This window comes from Neovison vison, chromosome 6 (genome assembly GCF_020171115.1).
Source record: "Neovison vison isolate M4711 chromosome 6, ASM_NN_V1, whole genome shotgun sequence".
In the NCBI taxonomy this organism is placed as follows: Eukaryota; Metazoa; Chordata; class Mammalia; order Carnivora; family Mustelidae; genus Neogale; species Neogale vison.
The window spans coordinates 26,001,840-26,021,749 of record NC_058096.1 but is presented as its reverse complement, the minus strand read 5'-3'; the positions used below and the strand labels follow the sequence as shown (position 1 = coordinate 26,021,749).

Genomic DNA, 19,910 nt, shown 5'->3' with positions numbered 1-19,910 from the left:
GGCGGACTTGGGGAAAGTTACGGCTAATAAAAAGTTGGTTTTTTAAAATAAAGTTTGATTTTTTTTCTTTGCTTAGTATTCAAACACATTAAAGTGAAGTAATTCCCTTTGCTATTTCTTCTTTTTATGCACAGAAAAGAAGCACACATTGTCATGCCTCAAACTACTTTTTATTTGCAACTACATGATTTCACGCAATTCTTCTAAACAATGACATAAAATAGATTTCCTGTGTATAAATAACTTACATACTCTCCATAAAGTAAATGCTCAAAGGTGCTAGAACAGATCGTCTGCTGCTACAGTGTTCTCGTATCCAACAGAGTTGATGCACAATATATAAATACTCAAGTCCAATATTAAAAACTCAGGCACTTGACTAACTTTAATAAAGTTTCTCAAACTATATCAATATATCTAAAGTGCATATATATTTTTTAAGAAAGATTATTATCAATAACTTTTCTATAAAAATAAGTTTGACGGTTTGGCCCATCTAACTTTACTACTATGAGTATGAACTTTTAACTTTTAATGTGGTCAGCCTTATTCTACCTTCTCTCAACACTGACACCAACAGAATCAAAAGCAGCTAATGAGGTGCTAACATGTGAGGATTAATCCAGTGATTCCGGTCACAATGCATTCCAGGAGGAGGTACCCATGTTACTGGAATTGGGCGGTAAGGTTTATTCTTTCTTCCCTGATTTGGATAACCAAATGGAATAGGAGGAGGATAGTGATTCTGATGACCATTCCCTCGGTACATTCCTGGCTTTTTTCTGGGCAAAGGGTGCCACAATGGAAGAGGTGGGAACATCAATTCTGAAATCTGCATGAAAGAGAAAACAATTAAGTTATTAATTCAAAGGAAAAATCAGCCACATTATATGTAAAAACAAGGTGAATTTCCAGACTACCATTAAAGAAAAACAAAATCACTCAGCCACACCCTTAAGAGTAGATCTACGTGACATTCCTATGGTTAGATCTAAGTATATTAAAAACTAAGAGACCGATTAGTTTTCTGAATGAATGAAAATGAATAAACTCAAAACAACCAGAAAAGATCAAAACAGAAATGAATGGAAGCTTGAAAGGACAATCATGCTTTATTTTTTATTATTATTTTCTTAGGACACACGTTTTAGACCAGTAGTTTCCACAGCTGGCTGGTTAATAAGGAGACACCTAAAAGGCTTTTAAAACACAGAATATTCATGCCCTAGCCCTGGTCTACTGAACAGTAAGAATAACAAAAATTTTAAAAAAAGAAGCCAAGTATTCTGACCACAAGTATTCATTAACTTCACAGTGTAGGTGGTGATTCTGATGTAGCCAATTTGTGTTTGGGAACAACAGTCTTAGATTATCCCCTAAGTCTTATGGGACTTAAGTTCACATTATTCAAAAAGTTATTAGCAGTTTTGGACCCTCTTGCTCAGAATGCTATACCATGTGACTATGAGTTTCTGAATTCTCTGGTTTCTAATCTGCTCTTTTTTAGTACAGGTATTTTAAAATTTGTATTTTATATAAAACTGTATTCATATCATAGAAAATACAAAAGATATATAAAAGTATATACGGTAAAAAGTCCCCTTTATCTGATTACCAGCTACCCAATTACCCTCTCTCAGAGGCAACTGACACTAATTATTATTTTTTTGTGTGTATACACTTAGAAATATTTCATGCATATACTTGGGTGTACATCTATGCACACATTTTAAAAAACATGCACATACAATTTTGTTTACTCCTTTTTGCCCTTGATAAACATATCTTGGAGATATTCGTATCAATACATAAGGCCCTTTCTCATTATTCTACAGCCAGATGTAATGCAAGGAATATGCCGTAACTAAATTAACTAGTGTCCTACTGATGGAACAGTTAGGCTGTTTTCAGTGTGTTACTACTAAAAAACAATGCACAACAAATAAAACAACACTTTAATGAATAACCTTAGTATAATTAATCCTTGATTATATAAAATAATGAAAAAATAAGGAAAAATTTAGAGTTCCAACTAATAATTGACCTATACTACAAAACAGGTAGTATAATGGTTTTCATTTCTTTTTATACTAGGATGCTGAAAAGGTTTTAAAACTGTCAGAAAGAAGGATGCCTGCCTGGCTCAGTGAGAGGAGTATGCGACTTTTAATCTTGGGGTTGTGAGTTCAAGCCCCACTTTGGGTGTACAGATTACTTAAAAATAAAATCTTTATTAAAACAACAACAACAACAACAACAAACCTATCAGAAGACAAAATTCTGGAGCTTAAAATACCCCTTCCAGTTAATCCTCATACCCCACAATCAGCCACCGTTCTGATTTCTATCACCAGACTGAGTTTTCCCTGTTCGTTAACTTGACATAAATAGAATCATTTAGCATGTGTTCATTTGTGTATGGCAAAATTCTTTGCCCAATTAAATGTTTTTGAGGTCTTTCCATAGTGTGTCTATTATTAGTTCATCCTATCTTATTGCTAGTATTCTACTGTGTGAAAACCTCGTAATTTTTCTCCCATTTACCTGTTAATGGACATTTTGGTTGTTTTCCATTTTATTATTATGAAAAAAGCTGCTATAAACATTCTAATACATGACTTCGGAAATACTTATTTTCATTTCTCTTGTTAAATACTTAAGGGTGTAATTGTTGAGTAATAGGGTAGGTGCATATGTAATAAGTGCCAGAGTTTTCCAAATTGGCTGTACCATTTTACATTCCCACCAACAGTTTATGAATCTAGCTACTTCATATCCTTGCCAACAGTGGGTGGTGTCAGACTTTAATTTTAGCCATTCTGGAAGAAGTAGTGTTTCACTATGGTTTTAATTTGCATTTCCCAGATGACAAAAAAGGCTAAGCACCTTTTCATGTGTTTACTGGACATTTATATAACTTATTTTGTACAGTGTTTATTCACATCTTCTGCCCAGTTATTTTTAATTGGGTTGTTTGTCTTTTATTATTGATTTATAGGAATGATTTATAAAGTATATTCCGGAAACAAGTTCTTTGATGTATGTATTGAGAATATTTTGTTCCAGTCTATGTTTTGCCCATTCATTTTCTTAATGGTTTGTTTTGATGAGCAAAGATATTAAATTTTGATGAAGTCAAATTTATCAAGTTCTTTTCTTGTGTTTTTTGTATCCCCTGGAAGGAATCTTAGTTTAGGGGCGCTTGGGTGGCTCAGTGGGTTAAAGCCTCTGCCTTTGGCTCAGGTCATGATCCCAGGGTCCTGGAATCGAGCCCTGCATCGGGCTCTCTGCTCCGCGGAGAGCCAGTTTCCCCCTTTCTCTCTCTGCCTACTTGTGATCTCTCTCTGTCAAATAAATAAATAAAATCTAAAAAAAAGAAATCTTAGTTTATCTCAAATAATAAAGCTATCTCTCAATATTTTCTAAAAGTGTAGGAGTTAGCTTTTATGTTTAGGTCTATGACCCATCTCAAATTAAATTTTTTGTGTATGCTGTCAAGTAGCAGTTAAGGTTTCTTTTCCTGTATAGAGTATCCAATTGTTTGTACCAGTTCTTGAAGACTTTCCTTATTGAACTGCTTTGAGACTTTCCTTACAAAAAAAAAAAAAAAAAAAAAGACTACATATATAGGTTTGTTTCTGCGCTATTTTGTTCCATTAATATATTTGTGTCTTTAAATCTTTACTACACTGGGGGTGCCTGGGTGGCTCATTTGTTAAGACTCTGCTCTCCAGAGATCTGGGATCGAGCCCTGAATTGGGCTCCTTGCTCAGCAGGAAGCCTGCTTCTCCTGCTCCCACTCCCCCTGCTTGCCCTCTCTTGCTGTGTCTCTCTGTCAAATAAATAAATAAAATCTTAAACCTTTACCACACTGTCTTGATAGACATAATAGGTTTATATAAGTATAAGGCCTCTAACTTGATTCTCCTTTTTATAAATTTTAGAATCAATTTGTCACTTTCTAGAAAAACCTTGTTGGGATTTTGATTGATATGTAGTTGAATCTATAGATCAATTTGGGGAAAAATGACAAACTTCACTTCTTAATTAGTAATCTCTGGGGGTACCTTTAAAAAAACAGACTCCTAAGACAACAAAGAGCCCAAGCGAGGAACTTTGTATCTTTACTTTGATAAGCCCCCTTTTAAACCTTTTAGTAATGCTAGGTTCAAGATGAAAACATGGATAGGAAGAAAACATTAAAGTGGGCCACTTGCACTAGCTTTCTACACGATGGCTTTTAACAGCCATGCTTTTCTGTCATAAAATGTTTTGTTAGTGAATATAATGTCAAGGAAAAATGTTTTATTTTAAAAGCACACAAAAGACATTTCAATTTCCATGCCTTTGTTATAATTTTGTCCTAACAGTTTCTCAACATGGGGGGAAATAAATACAATTTAAAAGGAAAATCTAAAAATTAAAGGTCAATTTACTTGTAAAATATCAGCAGCAATCAATTCAGTTTGAGACTTACTTTCTTGCTTTGTTGAGTAACAATAAAATTCTGAGATAAAATTGCAACATGTGAACGAATTATAGGCAATTTAACAACAGTAATTTAGAGTTTGTAACACATTATGTATGCAGAGAGAAAAAAAGCCCAAAATTTATGACAAAAATCTTAAAAATGATCCCTAAAATACAAATATAAAGTTTACTTATCTATATAGAGAATCTCTTAGGAAGAATACAAAAATAACTGGTAATGAGTACATCCATGGAAATGTACAGGACAGGACTGGTGGTTGGGGACTGGTGAGGGAGGACTTGGTTACTATTATGCTCTTTTACACTGTTTAAAGTTGTTTACAAGTGCTTGGTATCTTACAATATGCATATATATACACACATATATTCCTAAAAATGATAATCCTCAGACTAATCTTCCTCATAAGCCTAAAAAGATAATTCAACAAATGAAAAAAAGAGAGAAATGAAAAATTAAGTTATACTGAAAGCATGTTCATTATATAAATTTATGGTGAAAATAAAGATTTAGTTTCTCATACTTGAAACTCTCATTTCTTACTCATTAAGGTTTAAATTATTATTATTATTTTTGTTTAAGTTTTTACTTATATTTTTGACAGAGAGAGAAACAGCAAGAGAGGGAACAGAAGCAGGGGGAGTAGAAGAGGGAGAAGCAGGCTTCCCGCTGAGCAGGGAGCCCAGTGCGGCCTGATCCCAGGATCTGGGATCATGACCTGAGTTGAAGGCAGACTCTTAACTGAGCCACCCAGGTGCCCCAAGGTTTAAAATCTTATTAAAGCCCAAATCCAACCCTACCTTGAACCTGTTATGTTTCAGTATGTCTAAATAAGACCAAATTAATAAAAAGAGATATATTTTAAAATATACTCAAAATTAGAAAAAAGTACATGCACGGAATAAGGCTCAACTCAAAAGATTTTTTCAGGGGCGCCTAGGTGGCTCAGTGGGTTAAAGCCTCTGCTTTCGGCTCAGGACATGATCCCAGAGTCCGGGGATCAAATCCCAAGCCTGCTTCCCCCTCTATCTCTGCCTGCCTCTCTGCCTACTTGTGATCTCCGTCAAATAAATAAATAAAATCTTTAACAAAAAAAGATTTCTTTCATTTTTTTGACTTATCTTCTCTGCCAAAGAGGAGTACTGTATTAAGAATTTTTAAAAGTATATTAAATATTCTTTGGTATGTGGGGTGTAGATAATAAATAAGTGGACAAATTTGTAAGCCTGGTTGCTATCTAACTCCTCAACTGTTGAAGTAAAGGAGATAATGTTTTAACTTGAGTGAAAAATTAACTCATATATAATTCAGTGAAGTTTCTTTTTAATCGTGGAGAAAAGAAAGTTAACCCCAATGGTATGAATTAGAAGTGTCGAAGACTACAAAAACTGAATACTTACTTTTTTTTAAAATGTGAATCTTTTTTTTTTTTTTAAGATTTTATTAATTTGACAGAGACCACAAGTAGCAGAGAGCCCGAAGTGAGACTTGATCCCAGGACCCTGAAATCAAGACCTGAGCCAAAGGCAGAGGCTTAAACCCACTGAGCCACCCAGGTGCCCCTCAATACCTACTTTTTAATACAATAAAGATTTAAAAATATCAGGAATATTTCATCACCATGACTTTTTCTAGTCTTTCCCACACTTTTAAAAATATATTTATTATAAATAAATAAAATGTATTCATTCTACTTAACTGAGTAGTAAAAGCAGACCCTTGATAAAGTGACTCAGGATGCCCATTTACATCTCTAAAGAACAGCTTCCTTTTATATGGAAAAGAATTGGCATTCAAAGTCTCAAATCAGAAATCCTGGGCAACATGAGCAGGACTACCTAGAATGACCTGGCAAGCCCTGCTCACAACATTTAACAGAAAGCCATTACATGGTTACCTGGTACACAGGGCTTGGGGTCGCAGTCATGGAACTGGGTTTCACTTCTACTTCCTTACTTGTTTCTTCATCTGAAGAAGAGGATCCTGAATGATAATCAGAGGTAACCTTATCAAGGGCCCTGGTAACTTTCTTGGAGATTTCATCCTTATTCTCATCCTCATTTTCAAAGCTGGCAACAATGAATGCATTGTTTTTCTCTCCATACCTAAGGATTAAAAAAACAAACAAACTCATAAACCTTTAAGTACCATCAACAAAAGCAAGATATTGTCTATAAAAACAAACAGGCTTGGACATGCCATTGGTCCAAAGCAAAGAAGGAACCCTCCCAGAACATAACCCGAAATATATAGTATCTTAACCCAATTCCATGCCAATAGGCAGACCACGACTTTCTCCCCCTGCCTTATTTAAGTACAAATAAAAATGATTCCATTCTCTTTCCCAATTTTCTTTCCTACTTTCCTATTTTAACAAAAATAGTTACTTAAAACACCAAAGAGAAATTCAGTTTACATTTTTTATGTATCATTAAACTGGTTGTACAGTGAAAATTTCTCATGTGTTTTTAACTAATCACTGTAATGTAGATGCTAGTAATTCAAGTCATAAATCAACGAGTCATTTCCTTTGACCTCCATGATTAAATAAAAAAGGGACCTGGTTTGCCTGTATCCACACTGACAAAAATGAGAACTGTGGCAACTGAAAAACAAGTGTGGAAAACAAAGGGGTTTTACTTGAATTATATTGCTTATCTCATGCTAGGAAAACTGCTTACTTCTCATCTTGATTTTTGTTTTTAGAAAGTAAAATGAGCTTTTTAATTCTGCCAAAATACTTTTAGAGACTTGAGCTAGAAAAATAATTGTTAGAATATGTAACTTTGGCTGTTGGCTACTAAAAGAAAAAGGAAAATAAATTATGCAATGAGGGAAGATAGCATAATGAATAGTAAAACCAGTAGTATTTTTTTTTTTTTCTCAGAGAGAGAAAGAGAGAGCATGAGAGCACGTGTGCAAAAGAGCACATGGGCAAATGGGGAAGGGGGGTGGAGGGGGCAGGGGAGAAGGAGAGAGAGAATCATAAATAGGTTCCATGCTCAGCCTATAATAGCCCAGTGCAGGCTTGACCTCATGCTGCATAGATTACGACCTGAGCTGAAATCAAGAGCTGGACACTTAACCAACTGAGCCACTCGGTGCCCCATAAAACTAGTTTTCATTTGGAGAATAGGAGAAACCCACAAATCTATTTGGATAGACTGCACAACATAAACACTATGAAATAATTTCTAGTTAGGTCGAAAGAAATGAATTGTTAACAAGTTCTTACACAATATGTAATTAAAGTTAGACAACATGATTTTAAGCTTTAAAAAAAAAAACCCAAAAACAACCTTAATAGAAAAGCAGAGTTAATAATAACTGTATCAATTAATTTCATTTTAAAGTAAGTCTTGTCTCAAATTATTTCTGAATCAGGGTATGTATAATAAAGTAAAAGGCCAAACTATAATAAAGCCTTTGAAAGTTTTATGGAAATCATGTAGCCTCAAAGGTGAGTTCTACTTCTTCATATAGTTGTGCTGTCTTCCACTCTCACACAGGCTGAATGGGGCCATAAATGCTACCTAAATATGGGCCATAACTCCCTTTTCTTTTCTTTTCCAGTTTATCTCATAAAAGGAATTACTACAGACGGTAGAAAGAACACTGAACATCTTTCTGGTTCTGGCTCTCCCACTAACTAGCTCTGTGACAAGGGGCAAGTCATTTAATGTCTCTCGGCCACAGTTTCCTATCTGCTAGGCAAGAAAGCTGGAACTGGCTGGATATTGGTTTGTCTTCAGCTAGTGATTCTTCATGCTAGTATAAGATTACTGAGCAGGTTAGGCAAGTTCTTCACAACACAGAACTCCTGTACTATAATTTCAAATTTACTTAGCACAGAGTTTTAGCAATGGAAACATACCATTTCATCCTGCCCTCGGTTTAAAGACTCAACAAATTTCAATACAAATGTTAATTAATTCACATGTTAATAAAGTCAGCAATATTAACAATGGGTTTAGGCCTACCTTCAGTTTTGCCCATTAATAGAGTCAAAATTCAAGTAAAACAGAAAGGTAGGCAATTTGAGAAAAATCCCTACCTTTGTAGAACAGAAACCTACATCAAGGACAGACATCAAATGATTGAAGGTCAAACTTTATTAACTCAGATTTCTTTGACATGCAAGTTCAATTAGGTTCTCCATCTTTCCCTTTCTATTATTTTGGTATGAATATTCTTTTCATGGTAAATGAAGTGGTTTACTATATTACTGTAACATTAGCATGTGCAGTTCATGTCTTAGAATTAGTAATGGACAACTTTTAAACCGCATTTTTCAACTACACACTGCTAAAACATTAAGTCCAATTTAGTTAATTTGAAACAAATCAATAGTATCTAATGCTCTATATCAGGAAAAGAATTCTAGAAATTCCAAAAAAAAGGGTATACAATATGTTGGACAGATAAGAAAGCTCAGACCCTATCTCAGGCATTCTCTTTATGGGAAGAATGTATTATCTATTCCATATCTCCTCACACAGTTCACTAAGTGATAACCTTTCTAACTACGTAACACTCTGTACACTTCAAATATTTTATCCTGATGGAATAACTCAATCATACTATGAAGAATGTTCCCTTGAGTGCATTTCAATTTTTTTATAAGGTTAGTCTCTAGTGTACCAGTAAGTTATTATTAATGACTCTCAGATATTTGTTCAATTATGTAACTGCTATATCAGCTTTATTTTAATTTTCAGAATATTTATCGTTACAGTTTTGGTCCCAAAGCACTAATCAATACTGCAATCTCCTCTGTTAACTTACAACAATTACCTCTACTCAATTGCTAGGATGCCTTTTTTTCTTTGGAGTTCTATTATCTCAGAATGAGTACCCCACATTCTGAAGGTGATTTCTCTGAGCTGTGAAAATTATCACATCACAGCCAATTTTCACCAAAATTTTAATTTTATGTAAAATTATTAAGAGGTACTGAATGCAAAGATTTTCATAGATCAATATGATGATTATCTGGAATCATTAAAGTCATGAAGCATCCACCTAAGTAGAATGTCTATTTAACTAAAGTTTCTATCTTCAAGTGCCAGGATTTAGTTTAAGCCATTTCAAATAAATATGTCCAAAATGTTTATACAATTACCCAACTTCTTAAGCATCTTTGAACATAGAAACAATTCATAATGATTTAAGATCGTCATATTAAATAATCATTATTTGACTGGATGATAACACAGTTTGCCAACTCTTTAGCTTTTTTGCTCCTGCCTCCACATAAGACTACATGATATATATATATATTTTTAAGATTTTATTTATTTATTTGACAGAGACATAGAGAACAAAAGTAGGCAGAGAGGCGGGCAGAAGGAGAGAAAGAAGCAGGCTCTCCACTGAGGAGAAAGCTCGACTGGGGGCTCAATCCCAGGATTCTGGGATCATGACCCGAGCTGAAGGCAGGCACTTAACTGACTAAGCCACCCAACCGCCCCACTACATGATATTCTTTCAGTAGCTTTATAACTACATGAAAAAGCCCCTTTCAAACACTACTTGTAATTTTTTATGGTTGAAAAACTACAGAACTAAAGAACTGTGTGTCAAATAATAGTGAGTCAGGATCTAAGTGCAGGCCTAAAGAAAAAGTAAGCAATTCAATATAGTAACTTTGTGATAGCTATTGCTTATATACTGAGGTCTTCAGTAGGTGTTCAGTGGCCAAAGTCTGTGAAGTATGACCTTAGTCCTAAATTAGTCCCAAAATCTAAAAATGTTTGACGTTCTCGGACCAAAATTGAGATGTCTTGCTCTTTTTTCTAACTGAGAAAGAAATGCTGACTAATCTAGCACCTCAGTTTCCCAAAGCAAGAATCTTACACAAACATACCAAGAAGCTCCAAGGTAATCCAGAATAATTCAGTGGAAGAATTACTATGGATTTTTGTCATGACATATCATCACCTCTACTTTTATTGTTGGAGATCAGGTCAAAGGCTATGACCACCTTTGAAATATACTAGGATTGCATCAAAAAGCATCTCTACTGTATTCAACAGGTGAAATGTACTTAAAAACCAAAGAGAAACACCGTAAAGGAACAGCTGTAGGAAATCACTTGCAGGGGATTCCCTTCATCTATTATTCATCCTATTCTTCCTGCTTGAAAATATCTTTCCCACCTTGTCATCTAATCAACTGCATCCTTCCCCATCCAGCTCTAGCATCACTCCACTAGGTAGTCTTTTCTAATTCCCAGCAGAAGCAGTAACTTTCTCCTTTGTGCCACCAACCACTGCATTTTGTACATATTTCTATCACAGCATAAATCACCCTGCTGTCATCTGCTTATCCCTTCTTCTCCTTTATTATACTTTGGACACCTGACAGCAAAATGTCCTTTCATTTTTTAAAACCCCACAACTAAGAATGCCTATACCACAATGAATGGAATGAATGGAATTCAATTAGATATCATACCTAACACTCCCCTTTTACAATTCTGCTCATTAGGAGATGAGAAATAATCTCCATTATAAAAACAAGACCATGAAAATACTTGGTCACTTAAAAGTCAAAAGTGGGGAGGGAAGCAAGAATAGAAACAAACAGAAACCAAGCAAAAGTTGTTATTATCCATTACTATTTAGGCTTAACTTCTTTCCCAACTTGAAGAGGAGAAAGACAAGTGCACCACCGAGAGACAATAATTGACCTACAGAAGTCTAGGTACCTAAATTCTGCTTCTTGGTCTATAAAAAGCTTCTTGGCAGAGCCCTAGAAAAACCCTACCCAATTAAGTTTTTAAGTTTCTTTAGCTGTAAAAAAGGAATGTAACCAGTCTTTCACCTTCAGATTACAAAATTCACAACTACGAAAGCCCAAACAACAGCTTCTGGCCACAAAGACACACAAACAGGCAGTAACTGAGAGATTTTCATAAAATCACTTCCAGCATGGTAATCCGTTCAGCTGGCACACTCAAGAACTCACCGACAGCACACCTCACATGGATCCACCCACAGAGTGAGTTCCTTTGGTAAGCCTAGATCACTGTACAAGATGCAGCTGTTCTCACAGGCTTTCAGGACATCAGGATCAACTCTCTGAAACTTATTGACACGAATGCATCTGCAACGAAGTAGAGTAATTTTAACAGCTTTAATTGAATCTTAATCATAAACCATGTCATATTATTAGTATTGCCAATGCGAATTTAAAACAAATAAACCCTGATGGAGAACCCAGGGGCATATCTATCCTAAATAAATAATAAATGTGAACTGAAGGCAAAGAGGCAGCATCATCAGGAAGACTACTCAGCCTGGTGAAAGAGAGGGCATTCATCCGAGCCCAGGGAAATCATAAGAACTGGCTTTGCATCATTTTAGCCAGAAACTACTCAAGCTCACATGTATATTAACAGACCAATGAGCATTAAAGCTGCATGAAATTACCCAGAGCTCTAAAGGTAGAAGTATTAATAGGCCAAGCTACTATAACAAAATCTAACTAACAAAAGACCTTAAACAATGTTTGAAATATTTTGAAATTCTTGTGATGTTCTGGTCATTTCCTTACTTATAAATCCTAGATAGTGTTAAGAAGGGTGTCCTTATCCTCACTTTTAATTGTTCTATAAATACAGAATCAGTCCAAGATACAAAACCATTCATATCACATAGTTATGATTAAAATATAATCCAAAGTATTACTGGCTTATTTGTTACCAAAGGGTTTTTTTAATTAAAAAAAAAGTCGTTAAAATAATTGGGAAAAAATAAAATACCTAAACCAATAGAGCCTCTCTGTTCCATTTTTTAAACCTAAGAAATACCACATCTACCTAATGGAATCTACCTAATCCCAGAATGAATGCAAAAGTAGATGTTAAAGTAAGCATCTTGCCTACGTACAAAAATGGTGGCTACAACAGAAGTATTTACTGCTTCTACAATTACGAAATCAATCAAAAGTACCCAGGTTTAGGGGCGCCTGGGTGGCTCAGTGGGTTAAGCCGCTGCCTTCGGCTCAGGTCATGATCTCAGGGTCCTGGAATCGAGTCCCGCATCGGGCTTTCTGCTCGGCAGGGAGCCTGCTTCCTCCTCTCTCTCTCTGCCTGCCTCTCTGCCTACTTGTAATCTTTCTCTGTCAAATAAATAAATAAAAAATCTTTAAAAAAAAAAAAAAAAAAAGTACCCAGGTTTTAGTACTAATCCTACTACTTATTTATTGGGTGAATTTAGATTAAGTAGTTTCACCCTCTCCTCAGATGCAAAGCTCTCAAATATGGACAACACAAGTTTAGTGACAAATAGTAATTATAACATTAAATACAATGACATCAATAGAACATGATGTTTAAAATTTTTTTTAAATTTTATTATTCATTTCAATTTTCATTTAGAACAGTGAAAAAGTTCTCAGTAAGTAACAGCTAATACATATTTCTAAATAGTAATAATAACTTTCTGAAGGTTTACTATACAATGGACAGTTTCTTAAGTGCTTTACATGTATTAACTTTTTAACAATTATCCTATAATTTATATATCACTTCCCCATTGTAAGAAAGTAAAGAAGCAGAGTTGCCTAACTTCACAAATATAAAGTGGTGAGTATCTGGACCACTGGACTCCAAAGTCTATTTCATTAAATATCCTATTTTGTCTGTGCTAATCTTATCATGACCACTAACAAGTAAGCAATTCAGAGTAAAAAAATTATTTTACAGCATGTAAGATGCCATTTGTCCCATTCTTTGAGATGGTCTATGTTTACAAATTCTAGTGTTGTGTAAGTTGATTCAAAAGTCCCATATGCCCCAGGATCAAAAGCAGTTATAGGTAAGGAGATAGATTTTTAGAAGTACATGTTTTTGTTATCTAAAATAAGGGTGATGTAGTCTCAAACCTTAAAAAATATGTATGTAAATAAAGATGCTTAGAGACTCTGCTTCATTTGCATATCTTATATATTTTTGTGCTGTTTTTTTAACTCTATATACTGTGACTACTTATCCATTAAGCAGTCTTCAAAAACAGGATTTTAAAAGCTGCATAAAAATAGTCTATCATTTACTTAATGTTGACAGTTCTTTCCAATTTTTTGCAATTATGAAGTGTAAGAAACATCCATATTCATACATATTTATCTGCATTTCTGATTATACTTCTAGAATAGATTTTAAGAAACTTACTGTTCAAAGAGTAGGAATATTTTTACAGATCTTGATAATATTGCTAAATTGCCCTTATTTGTAGATATTGTGAAGAAACAATTTTAATTTATAAACAGTTTAGAAGAAAAAGAACACTTCCAACTTACTACATGGATTCAAGAGTCTCACTCTGGCTAATCCTATATTCTATTCACTTTTATAACAGTAACAACCCATCATTAAGTCTAATAGTTTTCTACTTCAAAGACAGCTTCAAAATGACTCAATAATGATATTTCTGATCATATGCCAATTTAATCCTGTTTAGCTAATTTTTTTCCTCAAGTTTTTAGAATTAATGGAAATGAAACTGTACACTGTCTGACCTTTAAGCATTTACTTGACAGTGTCTTCTTTTCTCAGTAATAGTAAAAAGTTGGTTTGGCACTTCCAGAAGCCTTTGTCCAATGTCAATTACATCAGTGTAAAAGCCTCAATAGCTCTAACTTACTAAAGCTGTTCACTCTATCAAAAATAAAAATGTGCAGGAAAAAAATTAAGAGAATCAACTGAAAAGATAAAAAAATAACTTGAGTCTGCTTTATATGGAACATCCACATTTCTACTTTAATTCATCACATTTTCCAATCTACCATGAAACATCCTTGGATAAAAATGAAGAGAAAAATACATCAATAACTTTAACTTTTGTTTTCAATACACATATTTTCACTTCCTTTGTAGACTCCCTGAATAATCTTGCACTTGGAAGAGCTAAGTGACTGAAAGGAAGTCCTTTTTACATCAAAGCACAGAAATGCTGATTGAGAAGGAAACTTTGGGGGCAACAATATGCATAAATAAAAGAATTTCTTTAGTCACAACTGTTCTACTTTCATTTTTTTTGGAGGCCACCTCCACAAATGGGGCAAGGTTTGACAGCTGAGTTATTTAGCAGAACCCAGGCTCTCAACACAGTGATCACATAAATACTAGGGAATGAGCATGCCAGAACATGTTTTGCAGGAGCCTGTTCTTCTTTACTCTAAGCTATAAATGTAACTTATAAACCGGAGTACAAAAAGACAGCTGCTAGTGAGAGTTACTTACCCTCTCAGAGACAGGGCAGTGGTCAAACTGTGGTGTGCAGAAGCCCATAAGAATTTAGGGTCAGTTAGTTAGACCTGAGCTCAAACTGCAGAGCTAATATTTACCACTTGTAGGTTGTAATAAACTACCTTCATCAAGAAAACAGTTACAGTGTCTTCTACCATAAAGAAGTACGTATAGGGGCGCCTGGGTGGCTCAGTGGGTTAAAGCCTCTGCCTTCGGCTTGGCTCAGGTCATGATCCCGGGATCCTGGGATCGAACCCCGCATCACATGGGGGCTCTCTGCTCAGCAGGGAGCCTGCTTCCTCCTCTCTCTCTGTCTGCCTCTCTGCCTACTTGTGATCTCTGTCTGTCAAATAAATAAATAAAATCTTAAAAAAAAAAAAAAAGAATTATGTATCGTATAAATGAAATTATTTGTGTCAACAATGCATTAGGTTTCTAATATTCTTAGTTCTTGTTTGCCATAAAATTTACTTTTTCCAAAAACATATAACAAGTAATCTATTTATACAAACAGAGACTCATTTCTTTCAACTCTTGCCATGCCCATTCATGGGTAAGTTTTAGGGGTCCTCTAGAATTGTGAAAACCTTCAAGTACTTGTGATACATAAAGAAATGCATTCAGTCAGAAGCCAAACTAAAACCACAAGACTAACTCCCACGGGCTGACAATATTGTGATCCCAAGTCTAGGTAGTGGGGCTCCATCAACAAATGTTTCTATCTTAAAATGCATAAGGAAAGAAAATACCAAAGACACCCCAGAATTCTGTATGTTGTAGTTAAACTGTGAAAGAAATGGACTGGACACCCTTTAGTCCTCTGGCCATGCACTCATTTTCAGGACCTATCAGCCTCTTAGTCCAATCCAACTGTCCAATCTAATCCTTTACCTGTAGGCCTGTCCTTTTGATGGTTTTTCTGGATACCAGTGATTTTTATATTTTTCTTGAAGTATAAGAGTCAATTTCTCAGCAAACCTCTCAACTGCCTCTTTTTTCAACTTGTCATGTTTTCGAACTAGCCTTGTGAAAAAGAAGACAACAGCAGCAATTTCGTTCTTCATCTTTCCCTGCAAAGAAAAACAGTTATTCTTAAAAAAACCAAAACACAAAAACTGGAAGATAAAGCTCTGCAAAATATCCCTCCTTCATAGCTCCCTTCCTTCAATTTTATCTTGTGTTTCATTGGCTCATATCTGGAAAAAGGAACAAATAATCACTAATTTAGGCCACAAAGACCTTACTATAATACTGTCTAAAAACCTTATCACTTAGCTTTGTGAAGAAGTTCAGTAAAGAGGGCACACCAAAATGCTCCTGGTTGGCTAAAATAAAATCAGAGCTATCACTCAAAGAGAAGCACTACAATGATACCATTATATACTTTTTCTAAATATGTCAATGTTTAGCTACAATAATTTAAGTTTAAAATTTTGTGAAATAATTTGAATTTTAAAACACAATATTATATAGCTACTATAGAAAACAGTGGTAATTCCTAAAAAAAGTTTGAGTTACTAAAAGACCAATCAATTCTACACTCATAGCCACATACCCAAAAGAAATGAAAACATATTTCTACACAAAAACAAGTACACAAGTGTCCACAGCATTATTCATAACAGCCAAAAAAGTAGAAGAAATTCAATATACAACTGATAGACACTGACATTTATCAACTGATGAACAGATAAATGTGGTATATACATGCAATGGAATATTCTTCAGCAACAAAGAGGAATGATGTACTGATACATGCGACAACAGAGGTGAACCTTGAATGCACCATGTTAAGAGAAAGAAACCAGTTACAAAAGACCAAATATTGTATGATTCCATTTATATGAGTTTTCCAGAACAGGCAAAAACAGGAAGTAGGTTAGTGACCTAGGGGCAGGAATTATGGGGGGAAAGGAGAGACATCAATGAACACAGGGTTTCTTTTTAGGGTGAGGAAAATACCTTAAAATTAACTGTGGTGATGGCTATGTAACTTTGTGAATATACTAAAACTAATGAACTGTAGATTTTAAATGTGTAAATTGTATGCTGGGTGAATCCTATTTGAATAATAAAGCTGTTACACATAAAGAAAAAAAATGCAGCACTGAGATTCTTCTATAAACATTCTTTCAAGAACAGAGATATATTTACCTAGAAGATATGCCCCAAGACAGTGCCTCTATCAAAATATTTAAGAGTAGAAATTCAGGGTCATCCACAGAAAAATCAAACCAAAAGAATAATCAGAGATACAGCTGCATTGTGGAACTGCCTCAAGACTCTTTAAATGGCAGATCTGACTTATCATTGATTAATCCATAAAGGCAAAAACCTTATCCTGGGATTGTTTCGATGTATATTCTGTCTTTATGTGATGAGCTCATTCATTTGGCTGCTTTAAGTAACTTGGGAGTTATTCAGATGCTACATTTACTAAGCAATATCATCCTTTCCAGAGCCAATTATCAAAGACATACCGCTTCTGCTATGTTTAGTATAAAAACCAACTAATCTAGCTGATAGTTGTTTTCTCACACATTTGTTTTCTCAAACCTCTTAAAGTCTCTCCTAATGATTCCTTAACTCCTTGTGCAAATTCAGACAAGGGATCTCACTGTGAAATAAATTCTACAGTCATCTGAGAGGTGTGCTGGCAGCCATACCCACTCTGATCTCCGATGGGAAGACACCCAAACCTTCCTCCTGGAACCCTAGAATGCCAAATCCACCTTCTCTGGCCAGCTACCAGACAAGAGGAACTGGGTTGCATATAAGAGTTGCAGAGGTACATACAACCCCAGTCTTCCACAACTGCTATGAGGTATCCTCCTAAGAAAAATGTTGAGCCTGTTCCACTTTATAAAGCCATATTTATATCCTACCCCGTTTATAATGGAAAAGAAAGCCCACTGCAATTTAATAAACAGTATGGGATGAAAATTGCTTGCTGATGGAACTACATTAGCTTCCATCTCACCAAAGAAAACAAGGAACCACACTAAAGAAGAGTACTGAATCCTTAACTCTCGTCATTCTCCTCATTCATTTAATTTGTCTACGGTGCTCTACATATCTGAGTTTAGGGTTTTGTTTTCCTTTTTGTTTTGTTCTGTTTCATATCAAAAAAATAAAAGAAAGGAAGGAAAGAACCACTTAGTGGTTTCTATTGCTTGTAACACAAGATGAGTCATATGGAATTACTTTTTTTTTTTTTTTCGGTTTGAAGGAATGATGCCTGGAATAGCAAAAAAACGAACCCACTCCCACCAGTTAGAATTCTGAGAGTGTGGAAAGGTAAAAGAGGGAGTTCGAAAGTCTGAGAGGGAGAAACTAGAAGCGAGCTGGGCCAAGAAGACCTCAGGCGTCTTGAGTAAGTGGCCACAATTCCTCCACCCACACTCGGAGCGAAAAGCTCCCATTTTAAATATCGCACGGTGACGTCATCCCGGGACGTAGTCACCGCGGCGGCGGCTCCTCAAGTTCTACTTTGTTCCACAGGCTCCCCTGCTCCCAGCGGCGTGCGTAAAACCCAAAGGAAAACCAAGCCCAACCTTCCAGGAGTTTATAACTTTGTACTTTTCCCTGCGTTGTAACGAAGGGCTAATCGCGACCGTTTCTAGGCACAAATATTTCTGATAGACGTTCCCAAGGTTGAGGAAGCGGGGATCCTGGCCGTGAGGCTGAGGAGCCCCGGACCAGCCTCACGGGCGTTACAAAGCGGGCTCTCCGGCCGCTGAGGAGACGGGATTTCCCACGGGGCCGAGACTTGGACTTTGTAAGCCATCAAAACCTGCTGCTCGGCACTCACGCCGGGGTTCTAAGAGTGCTAGGTGAGTAGGCATCACGCATCTCCACCCACTCTGGAAAGAACGGCCTGCAAGCGCGTCCAACTTCTGCAATCGCGGTTTTCCCCGAGTTAAGGGGGAAGGGCCGTGGAGCCCCATTTCCCTCCTCCCCCCAAACAGCCTCCCTCGCAGGGTGCGCCTTCCCGTTCGCCCGCCGGTCCGCTGCCACCGGGCCCACTCCAGTCTCCGAGTGGTCCCGGGTTCCAAGACGGGGGTCCCCTCGGGCGTGACACCCCCACCCCCCGGACAGCAAGCCGGGTCCCCGGCTCCAGAAAACACACCGACGCGGAAGGCGGGTGGGTAGGCGCAAGGCTGTCGCCCACCGCGAGCGGAGGGTAACGCGCGGTGTAAACGTGGCAGGAGCCTTGAGGCGGCGTCTCCCCCGTCCCCAACCCACCGAAGTCCCGCGGAAACCCTCTCAGGTCACCTCTCTCGGTCCATAATCCTTCGTTCTCGCCGGGCCGGGGCCGATGCAACCCGGTTGGATCCCACACTCCTCCCCCTTCCCCCGCGCGCCGCCTGCCGCGAGCTTTCGACGTGGCCTCAGGGGCGCCGGGACCACCCTCCTCCCGGTGCCCTCAGTTCCACCATGTCCGCCTCCCCCCGGCCCGGTCTCCTCACCGCCGCCGCCGCCGCCCTGGGGCCGCAGATGTGGCGGTCCCGACCGTCTCCGGGCCGGGAACCGAGGGCGCCGCCTCAGCGGGCCGGCGCTCGGCGACAGCGAGCGCAGCGAGCCTAGTTCTGAGCGTGTGGCTCCCGCGTCGTCGGGCGACGGAGCGCGCGCTGAGAGGGCGGGCAGGCAGGCAGGGGAACGCGCGCGCGCGCGCGGGCGCGCACAGCCCAGAAGAGACGCGCGGGGGGCTCGCGGCCCGGAAGAGAGGAGGGGCGATGACCCGGGAAAGGGTTGGCGCCGCGCGGGACAGGCTAGCGCGCCTTGGGGGGGTGGGAGGGGAGGAGCCGGAGGGGCGGGGCCTCGCCGAGAGCCTGCCCCTGAGACCGGGGCTGAACGGCGCGTAGACCCTTCCAGTCCGACGGCTAGGCCTACAGAACCTCGGCCTACGTTCCTCCGTCGAGATCCACGTGGGAGGCCTAGCTGACCCCCGCCAGCCTCCCGCCCTACCTGCTGCATCGCCACTGGGGGCCGTGCTTGGGCCTCCTCTTACCCTCTGGTCTCTCCTTGCCAACCTGTCCTCTGACAACCTCTGGCCACGAGTTCTAGACCTAGCTCTGCTCCGGCTCTTGAGAGATGGGGTGGCGATCCGTATCAGATGGAAGGGAGACTTTGCATTTATGGACTGATCCTCGTGTGGTAATTTGAGGC

At 37.8% G+C, this 19,910-nt stretch overlaps 1 protein-coding gene across 1 annotated transcript; it reads right to left on the bottom strand.

Moving 5' to 3' along the window:
- Nucleotides 1-154: 154 nt before the first annotated feature.
- BTG3 (BTG anti-proliferation factor 3) lies at nt 155-19,392 on the bottom strand. Its single transcript, XM_044251099.1, has 5 exons — nt 19,211-19,392; nt 15,633-15,811; nt 11,459-11,596; nt 6,387-6,594; nt 155-832 (listed from the first exon to the last, which is right to left on the bottom strand). Exons 2-5 carry the CDS (start codon nt 15,803-15,805, stop codon nt 593-595), a joined length of 759 nt encoding a protein of 252 aa, XP_044107034.1. The 5' UTR covers nt 15,806-15,811; nt 19,211-19,392; the 3' UTR covers nt 155-592.
- Between the last annotated feature and the right edge of the window lie 518 nt (nt 19,393-19,910).